The sequence below is a fragment of the Carcharodon carcharias genome, chromosome 11 (assembly GCF_017639515.1).
Source record: "Carcharodon carcharias isolate sCarCar2 chromosome 11, sCarCar2.pri, whole genome shotgun sequence".
In the NCBI taxonomy this organism is placed as follows: Eukaryota; Metazoa; Chordata; class Chondrichthyes; order Lamniformes; family Lamnidae; genus Carcharodon; species Carcharodon carcharias.
The window spans coordinates 165,233,541-165,253,909 of NC_054477.1; the positions used below are offsets into that span (position 1 = coordinate 165,233,541).

The window sequence follows — 20,369 nt, forward strand, 5'->3', positions numbered from 1 at the left end:
TCTGCTCCGCCATTCAATCATGGCTGATAAGTTTCTCAACCCCATTCTCCCACCTTCTCCCTGTAACCTTTGATCCCCTTACCAATCAAGAACCTATCTATCTCGGTCTTAAATACACTCAATGACTTGGCCTCCACAGCCTTCAGTGGCAATGAATTCTATAGATTCATCACTCTCTGGCTGAAGAAGTTTCTCCTCATCTCTGTTCTGAAAGGTCTTCCCTTTACTCTGAGGCTGTGCCCTCGGGTCCTAGTCTCTCCTACTAATGGAAACATCTTCCCCACGTCCACTCTATCCAGGCCTTTCAATATTCTGTATTCCCCTCTCATTCTTCTAAACTCCATCGAGTATAGACTCAGAGTCCTCAAACGTTCCTCATATGTTAAGCCTTTTATTCCGGGGATCATTCTCGTGAACCTCCTCTGGACCCTCTCCAGGGCCAGCACATCCTTCCTGAGATACGGGGCCCAAAATTGCTCACAATATTCTAAATGTGGTCTGATCAGAGCCTTATAAAGCCTCAGCAGCACATCCCTGCTTTTATATTCTAGTCCTCTCGAAATAAATGCCAACATTGCATTTGACTTCCTAACTACCGACTCAACCTGCATGTTAACCTTAAGAGAATCCTGGACTAGGGCTCCAGATTTCTAAATTCTCTCCCCATTTAGAAAATAGTCTATGCCTCTATTCTTCTTACCAAAGTGCATGACCTCACACTTGCCCACGTTGTATTCCATCTGCCACTTCTTTGCCCATTCTCCTAACCTGTCCAAATCCTTCTGCAGCCTCCCCACCTCCTTAATACTACCTGTCCCTCCACCTATCTTTGTATCATCTGCAAACTTAGCCAGGATGCCCTCAGTTCCTTCAACTAGATCATTAATGTATAAAGTGAAAAGTTGTGGTCCCAACACTGACCCCTGTGGAACTCCACTAGTTACCAGCCACCGTCCTGAGAAGGACCCCCTTATCCCCACTCTCTGCCTCCTGCCAGACAGCCAATCTTCTATCCATGCTAGTACCTTGCCTCTAACACCATGGGCTCTTATCTTACTGAGCAGCCTCCTGTGCAGCACCTTGTCAAAGGCCTTCTGGAAGTCCAAGTAGATAACAACCATTGGCTCTCCTTTGTCTAACCTACTCGTTACCTCCTCAAAGAATTCTAACAGATTTGTCAGGCATGACCTCCCCTTGATGAAACCATGTTGACTTTGCCCTATTTTACCATGCACTTCCAAGTATTCTGAAATCTCATCCTTAATAAAGGACTCTAAAATCTTACCAACGACCGAGGTCAGGCTAATCGGCCTGTAATTTCCCCTCTTTTGCCTCACTCCCTTCTTAAACAGGGGGATTACATTAGCAATTTTCCAGTCCTCTGGGACCCTCCATGACACCAGTGATTCCTGAAAGATCGCCACTAACACCTCCACTATCTCTTCAGCTATCTCCTTCAGAACTCTGGGTGTAATCCATCTGGTCCAGGTGATTTATCCACTTTCAGACCTTTCAGTTTTCCTAGCACCTTCTCCTTGGTAATGGCCACCATACTCACCTCTGCCCCCCGACTCTCTTGAACTTTGGGGATGTTACTCGTGTCTTCCGCCATGAAGACTGATGCAAAGTACCTATTCAGTTCCTCCACCATTTCTTTGTTCCCCACTACTACTTCTCCAGCGTCATTTTCCAGCGTCCCAATGTCCACTTTTGCCTCTCTCTTACCCTTTGTATATCTAAAAAAACTCTTGCAATCTTCTTTTACATTACTGGCTAGTTTACCCTCATATTTAATCTTCTCCCTCCTTATTTCTTTTTCAGTTGTCCTCTGTTGGTCTTTGTAGGCTTCCCAATCCCCTGGTTTCCCACTGCTCTTCGCTGCATTGAATGCTTTCTCTTTAGCTTTTATGCTGTCCCTGACTTCCCTTGTCAGCCATGGTTGCCTCGTCCTCCCTTTAGTATGCTTCTTCTTCCTAGGGATGAATTTTTGCTGTGTCTCCCAAATTATTCCCAGAAACTCCTGCCATTGCTGTTCCACTGTCTTTCCTGCTAGGCTCATCTCCCAGTCAATTCTGGCCAGCTCCTCCCTCATGCCTCTGTAGTTGCCTTTATTCAACTATAATACTGTTACATCTGATTCCAGCTTTTTCCTCTCAAATTGCAGGGTAAATTCTATCATATTATGGTCACTTCCTCCTAAGGGTTCCTTCACCTTAAGCTCCTTTATCAAATCTGCCTCATTACACATCACTAAATCTAGAATTGTCTGTTCCCTAGTGGCTCCACCACAAGCTGCTCCGAAAAGCCATCTCGTAGACATTCCACAAATTCCTTTCCTTGGGATCTACTACCAACCTGATTTTCCCAGTCTACCTGCATATTGAAATCCCCCATGATCACCGTAACCTTGCCTTTCTTACACTTCTTTTCTATCCCCTGGTGTATCTTGTGCCCCACATCCTGACTATTGTTCAGAAGTCTGTACAATAACTCCCATTATGGTTTTTTTTTACCTTTGTGGTTCCTCAACTCTACCTACACAGATTCTACATCATCTGACCCTATGTCATTTCTTGCTATCGATTTAATTTAATTTCTTACTAACAAAGCAACCCCACCCCCTCTGCCAACCTGCCTATCTTTTCAATAGGATGTATATCCTTGGATATTTAGCTCCCAGTCCTGATCCCCTTGCAGCCATGTCTCCGCGATGCCCACTACATCATACCTGCCAATTTCAATCTGTGCCACAAGCTCATTTACCTTATTTCGTATACTGCGTGCAGTCAGAAACAACACCTTCAGTCCTGTATTTCCCATCCCCCTTCGCATTATCGTCCCTTTATCTAATGTGCTTGAAGTTAGATTCCTAGCCCTTTCCAAACACCATTTTGTGGTTCTGGGGACTTTAATAGCCTCTCCTGGGCTCTCCTTTCTTTTCAGTTTTTTCATAATTTTCCATGAAGTTGAATTCACCACCCCACCCCCCCCACAACATGCTAACCTGCTGCTTTGTTTCCCATTAGTCATACTTCTTGGAGTTTTACCCTTCCCTCCCCCCCACCACTTTCTAGCTTAAAAGTCCTGCTGACCACCCTATTTACCCTTTTCGCTGGAACATTGGTCCCAGATCAGTTCAGGTGGAGACCGTTTAGTTCATTGTAGGAGGCAGAGCTGAAAGGTTGGATGATTGGATGAGTGGGAGATGAGAGGTGAACAGATTCCAGGATGGATCAGGGACAGGTGAATAAAAGTAGATAGTTTGCAGACAAAGTGTGATGAAAAAGGAAATCCTTTCATATAATGATGGAGATTTACACAAAACAAGGCTTAAAACTGAGGGCAGTGAAGATAGCATACAAAAGAGTCCCAGATGCTGCTCCAAGTTCCTTCTATCAGCCGTGAGAACAGAAAGACCCAGGTTGGAGATAGCAGTGGAGCAAATGCAACAGACAGTCAAGCAAGGCAATGGCAGAGTTACAGCTAGGAAGTCAAAAGGATTCAGAGATCCAATAAAGGAATAAAAGGCAACCAATAACCAGTGGCAGTAGGTCCAGCGCAGGTAAATCCAGGTTAATCAAAGCTGCAAAGTGGCAACAGATGTTTAAAATAGACATCAACAGAGGAGGAGTGAAAACCAGGAGGCTGCAGGACCAAAGACCGTGGAGCTGAAGAAGGTTGCAGAATAAATCAGGAGACTTGTGGAGGTGGAGAAGTTGTTGGACAGCATGAAGCGTCAGCCCAGCAAAGCATGATGAAGATCATCAGAAAGGCAGTTTGGACTGAGACAGTCCAAGGCCACAAGAGTTGAGCAGGCAGCAGCATTGGAGAAATCACTGAGTAATATCAGCAGTAGAAGCAGTCCGGAAGAAGTAAAATGGAAGAACTGGACGAAAAGGTAATATTACATTGGAGGCAATTTGTGAGGCTAACTCACAAGGTAAGGTTGGTATGAATGTTGTTTTTATTAATGTGGAGCAAGTACTCTGGGTCTCCTTAACTGGTAAAGTCAGGGATTAAAATACACAATGAAAAATGAGAGTTCAACCACAGAATTTTAAATTCAACACTGCACTTGAACTCATTTGTAAAGGATTTAATCAAGGAAAGAAATTGCTTCAAAATCCTTCAGAGTTTTATCCAGTTCTTTGACACAAGAACATCAGGAATAATGGGAACAAAAAAAAAATCCGCTTTTCTACAAGAACTATGGCAGGGTAGGGATTGCATCCTGTTGGCAATCTGTACCCTGAACCCGATGGTAACTTGCAACCTTGACCCTGTTGAGACTTTCTGGGGTCAGGACATAATAGTACAGGTGAGCATCATGCCAGTATAGTGCATCCATTGGGAGAGGCAGGGAAACAAAATTAGGTATTTGCTAGATGCTCGAGGGCTAAGAGGTAACAGTCGATTTGAATAGCTGTTTCAATGTGGAATTGGTTCCTTTATGCAGGTGTGTAACTTTCAGGTTCTGACCCCAGTTTGGAATATCCTGTGGGCCTCACTTATTCTGCTCCACACAACTAAACACCTGGATCTTGCTGGTGTCCAATTCATTTGTGACAGAAGCAACAGCAGAGCCCAACTCACTGGCCTGGCTCCTTTGCAGACACCAGAATTCGAATGGCAGGTGAAAGTAATGCCCACCCCACACTTCCCTCACAGGAAGCTCTTAAGATCTGGCCTTTGGGGCTTAGCCTGGTATCACTGTGTCCCATTCCACTTCTCACTCCACGCCTGCCCAAATTACACCCCAGGCCCTGGAGGAAATTCACAACCAAACTGTCTGAGCTGCAGCTATCTGCCAAATCACAGAATGAATGGATCTTTGTTCTCTGTGACTGTCTCATAATCAAAAGTAATATACAATTCAGTTTCAGCCCACAAGTTTTAGACTTGGCAGTTAATTAACCTGTAGTGTACCAAACAGCTGTGAATTTAGTAAGACACAGAGCAACTTTTCCTCCACAATCTATTTTCACCTTTTACCTGAACGAAGAGCATCAATATGATCCTGCCTAGTTACGATGTACTGCACACTTGGGCAGCAGCTGATAGTTATTTACTGATAATTTTTGACGCCGAACACTGAACATTACTGGTACCTGAAGTTTCTCTGTTGCTGTTGGCCAAAGCTGCCTGCACATCACTTTTTTAACTACATCTGGAAGGAGGCTGATTGTTATTAGTAGGATAATCCCTAACCAGGCTGGCCCTGTTGAAAGCATCTGCATGAAGATATAGTACATTCTCTGGTAATTCAGAAAAGGCCTGAAAAGAAAACAAACATCATCAAGGAAAGGAAGGGGCAGAAATATCTGATTTAAAGATAAGAGGGTGAAAATAAATAATGGTATACTTGCAGTTCATGCCAGTCTGTAAGCTAAAGATCCAGTGTTTCACTAGTTGCACCATATTCACAGGTTTGCCAGCATTATATACTGTACCATGCACATTATTATTGTTCAAATCCACATTGAAATGGATGCATAAATACCGCTCAAATCCAAAGGGAGATGGGTGCCAAAGACCATCAATTTTTCATAGTATTTACACAGATCACATTGTTTTGAATTAATAGACTGAAAATTGTGGACAGCAGTTGATTCTGGCAGAAAAGATAACGGCATTGTGATGAAAGGTCACAACCTGAAATGTTAACTCTGCTTCTCTCCCCACAGATGCTGCCAAACCTGCTGGATATTTCCAACATTTCCCATTTTTACTTCAGATAATTCCAGTTTTAGAATGATACCATCTCAGATGGACATAAATATCTAATGGCATTATTTGAAGAGAAGCAGGAGAGTTCTCCCTGGTGTCCTGGCTAATGTTTATCTCAATCAACATGACTACAAAACAGATTATCTCGTTGTTATCACATTGCTGTTTGTGAGATTTTGCTATGCACAAATCCCCATACTACAACAGTGACAACATTTCAAAACTTATTTCAATAACTGTTAAGCACTTTGGCTCATGAAAGTTAAATAAATGTGTCCAGTTTTAGAATAATGCGGTACACATTTGTTTAGGCCCACTGATCTGCTTCCCACCAGCTGAGGGATCTCTCTTCTGCATTCCACACCATACCATTCTGCTGAGGTGTTTCACGCAGATTTTATTTGACCTATTTCTTCAGAGAGAAAGCATTTTCTCATTTTGCTAATTTTTAATGAAGAAGTAAATTTGAGTTATAAAAAGGAACATTAAGTCTATGTAGCTGTTGCTGCAAAGTGGAAATTAAACTTTGTGCATAAATAGGTTATTAATACCTCAGTGAATAGCAATAGGACTCTAAATACAGACTGTAGTAGTCTTGCTCATCAAAAAACAGACTAGAGTTGGATCAAAACTCATCACATCAGATTCATGGCTTTCCTGATTTTTCAATGATTAAAACTGGGAATACTACCAACATGGTGAATCATATGCCCAATTCTATCATCTACACTATGTTGTGTTAGACTGTGTGCTGGGGTGGAGGCTCACTGAATTTACCCATAGCTGCCAACCTCCTGCTTTACGCAGAAGTATTCTTGTATTTTAAATCTCGCTTTTTAATGCGAATGGAAAAAATATTGTATAGAAACTCTGCACTGGAGACTCTCCTCCCTATAAAGGGTCAAGCTGATGATGTTGGTCCAATGGCGACTGGTTCTGGTAGAGTTTGAAGTTGATGGATGGCCACACATTTTTGGGTGGATTTACAATAAGTTATGACCCTTGTCACTTGCTGCAGTTTAATTTTTGATTTTTTTTCTACATAGCTGATGTCTCTTGTAATAAAGCAGAAAATGCTGGAAACATTCATCAGGTCAGATTATATCTGTGCAGAAAGGAGGAGGGTGCACTTCAGATTTGTGATCTTTCATCAAAACTGAAACAGGCCATCGACATGAAACATTAACTCCGTTTCTCTCTCCATTGATGCTGCCTGACTCAAAGGGTTTCCAGTGCTTTTTGTTTTTCTTTCAGATTTCCAGCCTCCACAGTATTTTGCTGATGTCTCCTTTTGTCTCTTTTTCTCCTTTACCCAACAAAATACATATCTAAGAAAGTTAGTTTTACTGAACTATTTCACTCAGTGAGAAAGGTGCTGTATTCAAATAAAACATTCTTGCAGAGGTGTGAAAACATTCCATCACTGATGACCCACAAGTCCACACAACTCAAGTACACACTGAAAAGAGAAACAGAAAGTGCTGGAAAAACTCAGCAGGTCTGACAGCATCTGTGGAGAGAAAGAGAGGGTTAATGTTTCGAGTCTGCATGAGACTTCTTCACAGTGAAAAAGAGCCATACGGACTCGAAACATTAACCTTCACTTTCTCTCCAAGATGCTGTCAGACCGGCTGAGTTTTTCCAGCATTTTTTGTTTTAGTTTCAGATTTCCAGCATCCGCAGTATTTTGCTTTTAACACACTGAAAAGGATGTATTATGTATATCACAATGACCCAGTTAACCTTCATACATCAACACAACTGCTAAATACTGCAAATGCTGGAAATATTTTGAAAGTCCAGCAGCAGCTGTGGAGACAGAATGTTTCGGGTCTGTGACATTTCATCAGAACGCCTATATGCTTATCAAATGCTGTCTAGCTGTCAATTAATTGTTTGCAATATGTATTTGTGGTGATAATATGTTTTATGAAATAAATACTTTGGTGTTTATACTGTGTCTAATCACTGTCCTTCTAAAAACCTTAAGTTATATTAAGGGAAAACATATGCCTAAGTGTTTTGTTTTACATTCAGTCTGTCTTTTACACACACTTACCAGATAATGCCTCCCCAGAGAAGAGAAAAAATGATGTAAAACAATAGTGAGCCCCAAATCACAAAGTGATTTATCCATGTCCAATGATGGGTATCCAGGGCAAGCTGTGAAAACAGGAACATCACGGATTTGTAATTACCCAGCAGCAGGGTATTGTCTGAACAATGACAGGATGAGACACACAGCAGTAGAAGGGTAAAGCAAGACAAACAGATGCCCATATTCAGTCTATATTCCCTATGATACACTTGGAAATCACTGACAAAACATTTAGCCAATCAGGTTGAGGCAATATTGAATGTTAATGAGGTTTGCATTTCTCATCCTCACTCAAAGTAGTTGACTGAAGTAGAAAAGGTAACAGGGAATTTGTAATAGTTTACCATTACACATTCAACAACTTGTTGAGTAAAGTCCAAACAAATCCATTTAGAAAAAGGTTGTAGAAATTTTAAAAATGATTTCAGAAACAGGTCTTCATTCATACTGTAGGATATGCTGCAACAACAGGAGTGGCATAGAATTTTAAAAATGATTTCAGAAACAGGTCTTCATTCATACTGTAGGATATGCTGCAACAACAGGAGTGGCAATAGTGGGAATGAATGTGGGTACAAATGGCATCATTTCAATGTTTGCAGATGTAACAAAACTCAAACGTGGTAAGCAATGAGGATAGTAAAAGATTTCAGGAACACACGTACAGGCTGATAAAATGTTAATGTGGAGGACTCTGAAGTGATACATTTTGGTACGAAGAATGAGGAGAGGCAACATAAACTGAATTACACCATTTGAAAGGGAGTGCAGGAACAAAGAGGCCGAGAGGTGTTTGTACACAAAGCTTTGTAGATTGCAGGGCACGTTGAAAAGATTGTTAACAAAGCATATGGGATCCTTGGCTTTATAAACAGAGAGAGGAATAATACTAAACATTAATATTACACTGATTATAGCTGAGCTGGAATATTGTGATCAATTCTGGGTACATTTTAGGAAAGATGTCAAGGCCTTCACAAGCGCGTGGAAACAGGAGAGTTCAGTTCTCTTGGAATAGTGTAACTGCAACCAGGTCATTCAGTTTTTCACCAAGCTGGTGAGCAGCGCCATATTCTTCCCCCAACCCTTCAGTGCATGCCCAGTGTATGTCCCCCTGCCTTTCAACCAAGTGTCCAATTCTCCCTAAGCCCCTCACCCAGTGCTTCCATTCACCATCCCTCTCCCTTAGTGGGTCCTCAAGACGGGAAGAAACCCTTGGATCTCCTGACCACAAGGAATTCTGAGGAGTGTGATTCTTGTTCTGCAATAGTTACAGCAGCAGATTGGAATTATGGATTTTTCTCTGTTTTATGTTAAGTAGATCCAAGCCAGATGATGAAGTATGAAACAAAATACAGGGCTTTTTCCTTGTTAAGAGGTTTATTCACTGGATGTGGCATTACAGATTTCTGCCTCCTAACCACCAATTCAATGTCCCAACCATCCCGCTTTATACTCCTTTGGGTATGAGTTTGAAACAAATAACAAATCAAATTAAAGTAATAGCCTCTTAAAAGGGCACAGTAACAGAAACAAAACTCCAAAGGAAACATATCTAACGAAATCAAAATGTCATTTTGTGGGATGAGGAAGCACTCCAGCCTTGGTGGTGCCCAATGGGCATTGAAGGCCATCCATCCTTAATCAAACAATAGCCATCACTTGCATATCTTTAACACATTCAACCACGCTTTAACATTTAATGCCTCACCCAGCGGGTTGCTTGCTTCATTTGCTGGCCTCTATGCCTGGATATAGGAGTCTGGTGCCATTTCTCCCTTCATGTCTTTCTGTTTCTATGCTTCGAGTTGCTTGAATCAGTAACCATGTCTATAGTCCTCCCAAATCTGTCCCGTCCTTATGTTTTGCTAACTTTGTTATGCTATTCAGGAAGTTTGGGATTTGTTATGAGGCGATTACACTGTGAACTATCAAGTAGGAAAGGAAGCCTTAGGTTTGGCCATAAACATCTGGCAGAAGCAGCTTTACTGTGTTGCTCAAGGCAGTGCTGAGACATACATGTGTTTACTGGTGAAAAAAACCTGAGCTGATGAGGTAAAATAACTTCAGCTCTACCTCAGCCTTCAGCTAAGGTCTGGCAAAAAACTCGTGACTTAAGGAACAGATGGTGGGTGGAAAAAGCACAGTTAGCTGACAACTATGACATGCGAGATTTCTTTAGCAAAGTCAAGACCACCCATGGCCCAAGCACCCAAGGCCCCACTCCACTGCTAGCCAAGAACAGAGGCACTCATCAAGGACAGAGAGGCAGTCAACGCCCACTGGAAGGAGCACTTCGAAGATCTTCTTAACAGAGTCTCTGCCTTCAACACGAGTGTCCTCAATCCCACCCTGCAAGCAGGCTACCCACCACCATCTCAGCACAACCCCAACCTGGCATGAGGTAGAAAAGACCAACAGCTAAAGAGCAACAAGGCATCAGGAGTAGATGGAATGCCTGCCAAAGCACTAAAGCATGGAGGAGAAGCACTCTTGGTGCAAATGCATGGCCTCAGTTCCTTTACCTGGAAGGAGGACAGCATGCCAGATCTCAGAGATACTGTAATCATAACCATCTTCAAGAAAGGTGACAGGTTTTACTGCAGTAACTATAGAGGAATCTCCCTACTGTCGGCCACAGGGGAGGTCATCTTAAGGATCCTCCTCAATCACCTTCTCCCTGTGGCTTAAGTGCTCTTCCCAGAGTTGCAATGAGGATTCCGTCCACTAAGGGGCACAACAGACATGATCTTCACTGTGAGACAACTGCAAGAGAAATACAGGGAACAGCACCCACCCTTGTACTTGACCATCTTTGACCTTACAAAAGCCTTTGACACTGTCAACCGCGAAGGATTATGGAGCATCCTCGTCTGTTTCAGCTGCCCCCAGAAGTTTGTCACCATCCTCCACCTGCTCCACAATGACGTACAAGCTGTGATCCTGACCAACGTATCCACCACAGGCCCAATCCACGTTCGGACTGGGGTGGAGGCTGTAATATCGCACCGATACTCTTCTCGATCTTCCTTGCCGCAATGCTCCATTTCACCCTCAGCAAGCTCCTCGCTGGAGTGGAACTAAACTACAGAACAAACGGGAACCTGTTCAACCTCCACCGCCTGCCAGCCAGATCCAAAGTCGCCCCATCCTCTGCCACTGAACTACAGTGTGCAGATGATGCATACCAGAGCATGGGCTTTACACTAAACATCCGTAAGACAAAGGTTCTCTGCCAACCTGCCCCCTCCATACTGCAGTGCCCACCCCCACCCCATTATCAAAATCCACAACGAGGCCTTGGACAATGTGGACCACTTTCCATACCTTGGAAGGGCAGACATCGATGACGAAGTTCAACACTGCCTTCAGTGTGCCAGCGCAGCCTTCAGCTGCCTGAGGAAGAGAGTGTTTGAAGACCAGGACTTCAAACCCGGCATCAAGCTCCCAGTCTACAGAGCAGTAGTGATACCCATCCTCCTATATGATTCAGAAACATGGACTATGTACAGCAGCCACCTCAAAACTCTGGAGAAGTCCCACCAGCGCTGCCCCCACTAGATACTACAAATCCATCGGCAGGATTGATGCACCAACGTCAGTGTTCTCGCTCAGGCCAACATCCCCAGCATCGAAGCATTGACCACACTCGATCAGCTCCGCTGGGCGGGTCATGTTGTCCACATGCCTGACATGAGGCTCCCGAAACAAGAGCTCCACTCGGAGCTTCGACACGGCAAGTGAGCCCCAGGAGGGTAGAGGAAACGCTTCAAGAAAACCTTCAAAACCTCCTCAAAAAAGTACAACATTCCCACTGATATCTGGGAATCCCTGGCCCAAGACCACCCGAAGTGGAAGGACAGCATCCGGAAAGGTGCTAAACACCTCATGTCTCATCGCCAAGGGCCAGCTGAAACCAAGCGTCGACAGCCAAAGGAGCGCGTGGCAACCTGCAACCTGGGCACCCCACCCACCCATTCCCCACATCACTGTCTGCCCCAGCTGTGACAGAGACTGTGGGTGATGCACTGGACTCTTCAGTCACCTGAGAACTCACTTTTAGTGTGCAAGCAAGTCATCTTCGACCCTGAGGGACTGCCTAAGAGACAGACAAAGAGGAAAGCAAGGGCCTTATAATGGGAAGGTTGATTTGGTGATTACTCTGTACACTGAGATGGGATGCAACAAGAATATGGAAAAATTAGGAGCAATACACTGAATTTTAATGAGTACAAATAATGCATTCTTGTAACTGTAAATGGAAAAGGATGCAGTAGGCACTCTTTCCCTCAAAAGATGGCAAACTAATAGGAAAGAGAGTCAAGATAAATAGATCATCTTCAGGTTAGCAAATTGTAACTAGTTGGAATGCCACAGGGATCAGTGGTGGAGCCTCTCAACTATTACACTCCTTATTAATGACTCAGATGAAGGGACCGAGTGTATTGTAGTCATATTTGCTGACAATACAATGATAGGTAGGAAAGCAAGTTGTGAGAAGAGCACCAAATCTGCAAAGGGACATAGACAGGTTACGTGGATGGGCAAACATTTGGCAGACGGAATATAATGTGGGAAAATGTGAGGTATCCACTTTGGCAGGAAGAATATTAAAGCAGAATATTATATAAATGGAGTGGGACAGCAGAATGCTCTGGTACAATGGGATTTGGGTATGCTTGTATATGAATCTCAAAATGTTAACAAGCAGATGCAGCAAGTAATTAGGAAGGCAAAGGGAATGTTGGCCTTTATTGCAAGGGGGATTGGGGTATAAACGTGGGGAAATCTTGTTATAACTGTACAGTGCATTGGTGCAACCATACTTGATGTACTATGTACAGTTTTGGTCTATTTAATTAAGGAGGGATATACTTGCATTGGAAGCAGTTCAGAGAAGGTTCACCAGGCTGATTGTTGGGACAAAGAGGTTGTCTTATGAGGAAAGATTGAGCAGGATAGGCCTATACTCATTGGAATTTAGAAGAGTGAGAGGTTATTTTACTGAAACAACGCCTCCGAGGAAGGTGATGGTGTAGTGGTATTGTCGCTGGACTAGTAATCCAGAGGCCCAGGGTAATAATCTGGGGTTCAAATCCCGGTAGATGGTGGAATTTGAATTCAACTAAAATCTGGAATTAAAAGTCTAATGATGACCATGAAACCATTGTCGATTGTTGTAAAAACCCATCAGGTTCACTAATGCCCTTTAGGGAAGGAGATCTGTCATCCTCCTACATATGACTCCAGACCCACAGTAATGTGGTTGACTCTGAAATGGCCGAGCCAGACTCAGTTGTCACAAAATGCTACAGTCACAAAAAAGGAATGAAACCGGACGGACCACCCGGCATCGAGCCAGGCACCAGAAACAACAACTGCAATCTCAGCACTGTCAACCCTGCAAAGTCCTCCTTACTAACATCTGGGGGCTAATGTCAAAATTGGGAGAGCACTCTCACAGACTAGTCAAGTAACAGCCTGACATTGTCATCCTCACGGAATCATACCTTACAGATAATGTCCCAGATACCACCATCACCATCCCTGGGTATGTCCTGTCCCACCGGCAGGACAGGCCCAGTAGAGGTGGCAGCACAGAGGTTAACAGTCGGGAGGGAATTGCCCTGGAAGTCGGCAACATTGACTCTGGACATCGTGGCATCAGGCCAAATATGGGCAAGGAGACCTCCTGCTGATTACCATGTACCACCCTCTCTCAGCTGATGAATCAGTGCTCCTCCATGTCGAACATCACTTGAAGGAAACACTGAGGGGGCAAGGGTACAGAATGTACTCTGGATGGAGGACTTCAATGTCCATCACCAAGTGTGGCTCGGCAGCACCACTACTGACCGAGCTGGCCGAGTCCTAAAGGACATAGCTGCTAGACTGGGTCTGTGACAGGTGGTGAGGGAACCAACAAGAGGGAAAAACAGACTTGACTTCATCCTCACCAACCTGCCTGTCGCAGGTGCATCTGTCCATGACGGTATCGGTAGGAGTGACCACCACACAGTCATAGTGGAGACGAAGTCCCACCTTCATATTGAGGATACCCTCCATCGTGTTGTGTAGCACAACCACTGTGCTAAATGGGATAGATTTCAAACAGATCTAGCAACTCAGGACTGGGCATTCATGAGGCACTGTGGGCCATCAGCAGCAGCAGAATTGTACTTGAACACAATCTGTAACCTCATGGCCCAGCATATCCCCCTCTCTACCATTACCATCAAGCCAGGGGATCTACCCTGGTTCAATGAAGAGTGCAGGAGGGCATGCCAAGAGCAGCACCTGGGATACCTAAAAATGAGGTGTCAACCTGGTGAAGCTATAACACAGGGCTAATTGCATGCCAAACAGCATAAGCAGCAAGTGACAGACAGGGCTAAGCGATCCCCACAACCAACGGATCAGATCTAAGCTCTATAGTCCTACCACATCCAGTCGTGAATGGTGGTGGACAATTAAACAACTCACTGGAGGAGTCGGCTCCACAAATATCCCCATCCTCAATGATGGGGGAGCCCAGCACATCAGTGCAAAAGAGAAGGCTGAAGCATTTGCTACAATCTTCAGCCAGAAGTGCCGAGTGGATGATCCATCTCAGCTTCCTCCAGCCAATTCGATTCACTGCACGTAATATAAGAAATGGTTGAAGGCGCTGGGATACTGCAAAGGCTCTGGACCCTGACAATATTCTGCCAATAGTACTGAAGATTTGTGCTCCAGAACTTGCTGAGCCCCTAGCCAAGTTGTTCCAGTACAGCTACAACACTGGCATCTACCCGGCTATGTGGAAAATTGCCCAGGTATGTCCTGTACACAAAATGCAGGACAAATCCAACCCATCAGTCTACTCTCAATCATCAGTAAATTAATGGAATCAACACTGTTATCAAGCGGCACTTGCTTAGCAATAACCTTCTCACTGATGCCCAGTTTGGGTTCCGCCAGGGCCACTCAACTCCTGACCTCATTACAGCCTTGGTTCAAGCATGGACAAAAGAGCTGAATTCCAGAGGTGAGGTGAGAGTGACTGCCCTTGACATCAAGGCAGCATTTGACCAAATGTGGCATCAAAGAGCCTGAGCAAAACTGGAGTCAATGGGAATCAGGGGGAAAACTCTCCGCTGGTTGGAGTCATACCCAGCACAAAGGAAGATGGTTGTGGTTGTTGGAGGTCAGTCATCTCATCTCCAGGACATCACTGCAGGAGCTCCTCAGGGTAGTGTCCTCGGCCCAACCATCTTCAGCTGCTTCATCAATGACCTTCCTTCCATCATAAGGTCAGAAGTGGGGATGTGCGCTGATGATTGCACAATGTCCAGCACCATTCACGACCCCTCAAAAATGCAGCAAGACATGGACAATATCCAGGCTTGGGCTGACAAGTGGTAAGTAACATTCACACCACACAAGTGTCAGGCAATGACCATCTCCAACAAGATAGAATCTAACCATCGCCCCTTGATGTTCAATGGCATTACCATCACTGAATCCCCCATTATCAACATTCTGGGAGTTAACATTGACCAGAAACTGAATTGGACGAGCCATATAAATACTATGGCCACAACAGCAGGTCAGAGGCTAGGAATTGTGCGATGAGTAACTCACCTCCTGACTCCCCAAAGCCTGTCCACCATCTACAAGGTACAAGTCAGGAGTGTGATGGAATACTCCCCACTTGCCTGGATGAGTGCAGCTCACACAACACTCAAGAAGCTTGACACTATCCAGAAAAAAGCAGCTCACTTGACTGGCACCACATTCACAAACATTCATTCTCTCCACCACCGACGCACAGTAGCAGCAGTGTGTACCATCTACAAGATGCACTGCAGGAATTCACCAAGGCTCCTGAGACAGCACCTTCCAAACCCAATACCACTACCACCTAGAAGGACAAGGGCAGCAGACACATGGGAACACCACCACCTGGAAGTTCCCCTCCAAGTCACTCACCATCCTGACTTGGAAATATATCGCCGTTCCTTCACTGTCGCTGGGTCAAAATCCTGGAACTCCCTCCCTAACAGCACTGTGGGTGTACCTACACCACATGGACTGCAGCAGTTCAAGAAGGCAGCTCACCACCACCTTCTCAAGGGCAATTAGGGATGGGCAATACATGCTGGCCCAGCCAGCGACACCCACATCCCATGAGTGAATTTTTTTTTTTAAATTCTGAGGGGATTTGACAGGGTAGTTGTTGAGATGTTTCCCCTTGTGGGGGAATCTAAAATTGGGGACACAGTTTAAAAATAAGGAGTCTCCCATTTAAGATGGAAATGAGGAAGAATTTCTTCTCTGAGGGTTGTTAATCTTTGAAATTCTCCTCCCAGAAAGCAGTGGAGGCAGGGTCATTGAATATATTCAAGGATGAGTTGGACACATTTTTGATCTGCAAGGGAGTCGAATGTTTTGGAGGCCACAATCAAATCAGCCATGATCTTATTATGTTATGCTTCAGTTATACAGGGCATTGGTGAGACTGCACCTCGAGTACTGTGTGTAGTTTTGATCTCCTTATTTAAGGAAGGATGTAAATGTGTTGGAGGCGGTTCACAGGAGGTTGACTAGATTGATACCTGGAACGAATGGGTTGATTCATGAGGAAAGGTTAGTGAGACTGGGCTTGTTGCCACTGGGGTTTAGAAGAGTGAGGGGTGATTTGATTGAAGTATAAAAGATCCTGAACGGCCTTGACAAGATGGAAATGGAAAGGATGTTTCCTCTTGTGGGTGAGTCCAGAACTAGGGGGCACTGTTATAAAATTAGGGGTCACTCTTTTAGGACAGAGATGAGGAGAATTATTTTCTTTCAGAGGGTTGTGCGACTTTGGAATTCTGCCTCGGGAGGTGGTGGAGGCAGGGTCATTGAATATTTTTAAGGCAGAGGTAGATTGATTCTCTTGCCTAACGAGAACCTAAGGTTATCAGGTTTTGATGGGATTGTGGAAATTGAAACACAAGATGATCAGCTGTGATCTTATTGAATGGTGGAGCAGGCTAGATGGGCCGAATGGTCTACTCCTGTTCCTATTTCTTAAGATCTAAGTTTTCAGGCTCTTGTGGAAGTGATTAAAAGCAAACATACCTTAAGAGTTACTGTAAATACCAACACAGTGAAAACTAGAGTCCCAAATGTCCAGTTTCCAAACATCTGAAAAGATAAGTTTTACAGATTTAGAATAAATCAGCAAGCAGATGGGTTTTATTATATTATCCTCTATGTGTAAAAGTTACACATGGAACTACAGCATTCCCACTCCAGATACACATCAAAACTGATGGACTATTTCAAAGTAGTCCACGCGCTTTGATTATAAAGCTAAATATTCGACTTCAACACTAGCACATCAATAAAGTGTTTGGAAAGTTGTGTGTGGTGATTGTAACTTGGAGATGGTTTCGGTTGGCTGGGGAATTAGGTTACCATAAAACCAATCTGGTAACATCAATCTAAACCCTAATCTGTATTAACTTTTGGGTATCATTCAGATTCTCTTGGTCAGCTGAGGCAGATGTATGGAGGTGGCTACCTAGCTATCCACCAGGGCTAGGTGTACAGAGGCAGTTCACAGAATGGTAGAATGATTACAGCACAGGAGGCCTTTTGGCCCAATGTGATCTGCTGGGTCTCTGAAGGAGCAATCCACCTAGTGCCACTCCACTATCTTTTCCCTGTAGCCCTGCAAATCTTTCCTTTTCAGATAATGATCCAATTTCCTTAAAAGGCCCAAAATGACTCTTCTTCCACCACATTTCAGGCAGGGCATTCCAGATCCTAACCATTTGTTCTGTGGAAAAGTTTTTCCTAAAATCACCATTGCTTCTTTTGCCAATTACCTTAAATATGTTCCCTCTGGTTCACGATTCTTCCACCCATGGGAAACTTTCTCCCTATGTACTCTGTTAAGATCCTTCAAGATTTTAAATTATTTAAATTAAATCTCCTTTCAACTTTCTCTTCTCCAAGGAGAAGAGTCCCAACTTTTCCAATCTATCTACGTAACTTAAGTTTCTCATCTGCATTCTAATGCCTTCACATCCTTCCTAAAGTGTGGTGCCCAGGATTGGATGCAATACTCCATTTGAGGTCAATTGCATTGTTTTATTCAAAATTATCATAACTTCCTTGATTTTGTACTCTTGTGGGCGGAATTTTCCATTGCCACCAAAGTCAATGGAGTTTTTTAATGACTTGCCGCACTCTGCAGCCCCTCACCTGTTGCGTCGATGCAGTAAAATTCCACCCTGTGTCCCTATTAATAAAGCTTAGCATACTGTATGCTCTATTAACCATGCTCTCAACCTGTCCTGCCACCTTCAATGATTTATGCACATATACACCTCTGCTCCTTCATCCCTTTTAGATATGCACCCTTTAATTTATATTGTCTGTCTGTATTCTTCCTACCAAAATGAATAACTTCATATTGCTCTGCATTAAAATTCATCTGCCACTTGTCCACCCATTCCACCAACCTCTGACCTGGTTTCCTGGTTATCTGGCTGCCCAGCTCAGACACATGGATAGAGGTGGTTACTCAGCTGCGAGCAAGTGAAGATCAGGCTGTTTAAGAGGTCATGCAGGTTAAGTTGTGGATGGAGGGGGTGGGTGGAGTGATGAAATGGTTGGGGGGGTTGGGGGGGGTGGAGAAAAGAGTTCAACAGAGTCTTGAAGGGGGTATCTAAGGCAGCAAGGGCATAACACATGACTTGTGAGGTGCTCTTGTGGCCCTTCGCTCCATCTATTTGGGCCTCCATATCTTCTGTGATAGCTATTACTGAGCAGGGTCCTAATAACATCATAGGTTGTCATGAAGAGATATTAATGTCTATAATGTTATTGGAAATTACTTTTAAATTGGAATTGTAGTAGGGTCTGTGTCTATGAGTGTGTCTATGTGTGTGGCTTAATTGGATTAAAGCCAGCTAATCTGGGTGCTTTGATGTATAGTAGTTTTGAGATGTTAATTAGATAAAGGTAAGGAGAAAGTGTAAATTTGCATTTGTTGAATAACCATTCAAAAGAATGAGTAAAATCTTGCACCTAGCTGGGAGACGCCAAGCAATATGTTTATATTACTAATAAAATTGGTGGAATGAAGGGATATATTGTTAGGAGTGGTAAAATTAAAAACCTAGTAATACAATGGAAATTTTGCATTCAAAGGAAAAGCTAGGTATAAACAGAAAGAAGTTTGTGTGTGTAAGTCAGAGGCATTTAAGGTCTAACCAGTCTGTAAGCCCTACAACTGTGTCTGCAAAGGAACCAAACTGCAAAGAACCTCATTTTGAATTTGTAAGGTCAAATGCACTTTGCCTGGTGTCTGTTTAAAGTCACAGGCTTTGCCTTGGTGAAGATTTAACTGGGAGTGATTAATTTGGGGATTTGTTTAAAAGTTATTATGGTAATAATTTGTAGATGCATATGAATTTAACTTTTTGTTAAAGTAATAAATGTTTAATTTAGTTTTATATATAAAAAAAACCTTTGGAGGCTTGGTGGTCTTATTCCTGAATTCTCAAACATCTCAATCATACTAATTGAAAATATAGGTTACGACAGTTGTTCAAGTTTCCCTCTGGGATTTAAACAACTCAGCCTTTACCAGCTGCTGTGTCATAACAAGGTGCATACTGGGGTCTTATTAAGGAGGATCCTGGCCTTTGGCACCTAAAAGCAAGGGACTAGTTCAAGTGGCCAGGCAGGAATGGGGCACAAACAGAATATTAAATTTCACAGGATATATGGAATAAGATGCCCAGTGATTCTGCTGGTATTCTATTGTATTGGACTATGGTATTGTAATCACACACCCCCGAGCGACTGTAGTCACACACCCCCGAGCGACTGTAATCGCACACCACCGAGCGACTGTAATCGCACACCATCGAGCGACTGTAATCGCACACCACCGAGCGACTGTAATCGCACAGCGATTCATGTTGTTTTGAACTTTTTCTTTACCTTTTCTATTATCCAATGTTTCTCTTTACTCTTTTCCCACAAATGACTGGAGAATAATTCTATATCAGATTGCGTAGCCTACTTAATAAGACTCTGTAATTTTAGGGGAGAAAATATTTATGCCAAAAATAAGATTACAACCACTAACAAACCCACAAATGCCTTTGAGGAACAGGGTGTACTCAGTAGTAATCACATCAGCCAGGAAGTATCCAATGTATTTTATCCAAAACTGGGATAAAGAAAAGGTGAAAGAGAGAGAAATCTTACCATGTTCAAGTTGACCCTCATTAGCTGGTGTTAGAGAGAGAAGCAAAAGGCAAAAGCAAAAAAATACAAGACAGAAAATAAACAAACAGGGCAAAAAAAACCACAGAATTGTTTAAGTAAATTAAAAGGCATCAAATCCACAACTGAAATATTACTGAATGACTAACAGAGCAAAAAAGAGAGCAGGTAATGGTCAGAGTACATTATATTTTCTCTGGGCAGGTATAACATACCTTCATGGCCATGCAATAGAGTTAACTGTAAAATTCAAGAGTCATTGAATAATCTA

At 43.4% G+C, this 20,369-nt stretch overlaps 1 protein-coding gene across 5 annotated transcripts in view; it reads right to left on the reverse strand.

Moving 5' to 3' along the window:
• Positions 1-20,369, reverse strand: part of atp11a (ATPase phospholipid transporting 11A) — a 375,081-nt gene that overhangs the window by 105,138 nt on the left and 249,574 nt on the right. For 4 of the 5 annotated variants that reach the window (XM_041199613.1, XM_041199610.1, XM_041199615.1 and 1 more), the window contains 3 exons: positions 16,931-16,996; positions 7,787-7,890; positions 5,109-5,274 (listed from right to left, as the gene is read on the reverse strand). In XM_041199613.1, the coding sequence (XP_041055547.1) occupies positions 5,109-5,274; positions 7,787-7,890; positions 16,931-16,996 (336 nt within the window). The remainder of the gene's footprint in view (positions 1-5,108; positions 5,275-7,786; positions 7,891-16,930; positions 16,997-20,369) is intronic. The other variant, XM_041199614.1, reaches the window with a different exon arrangement.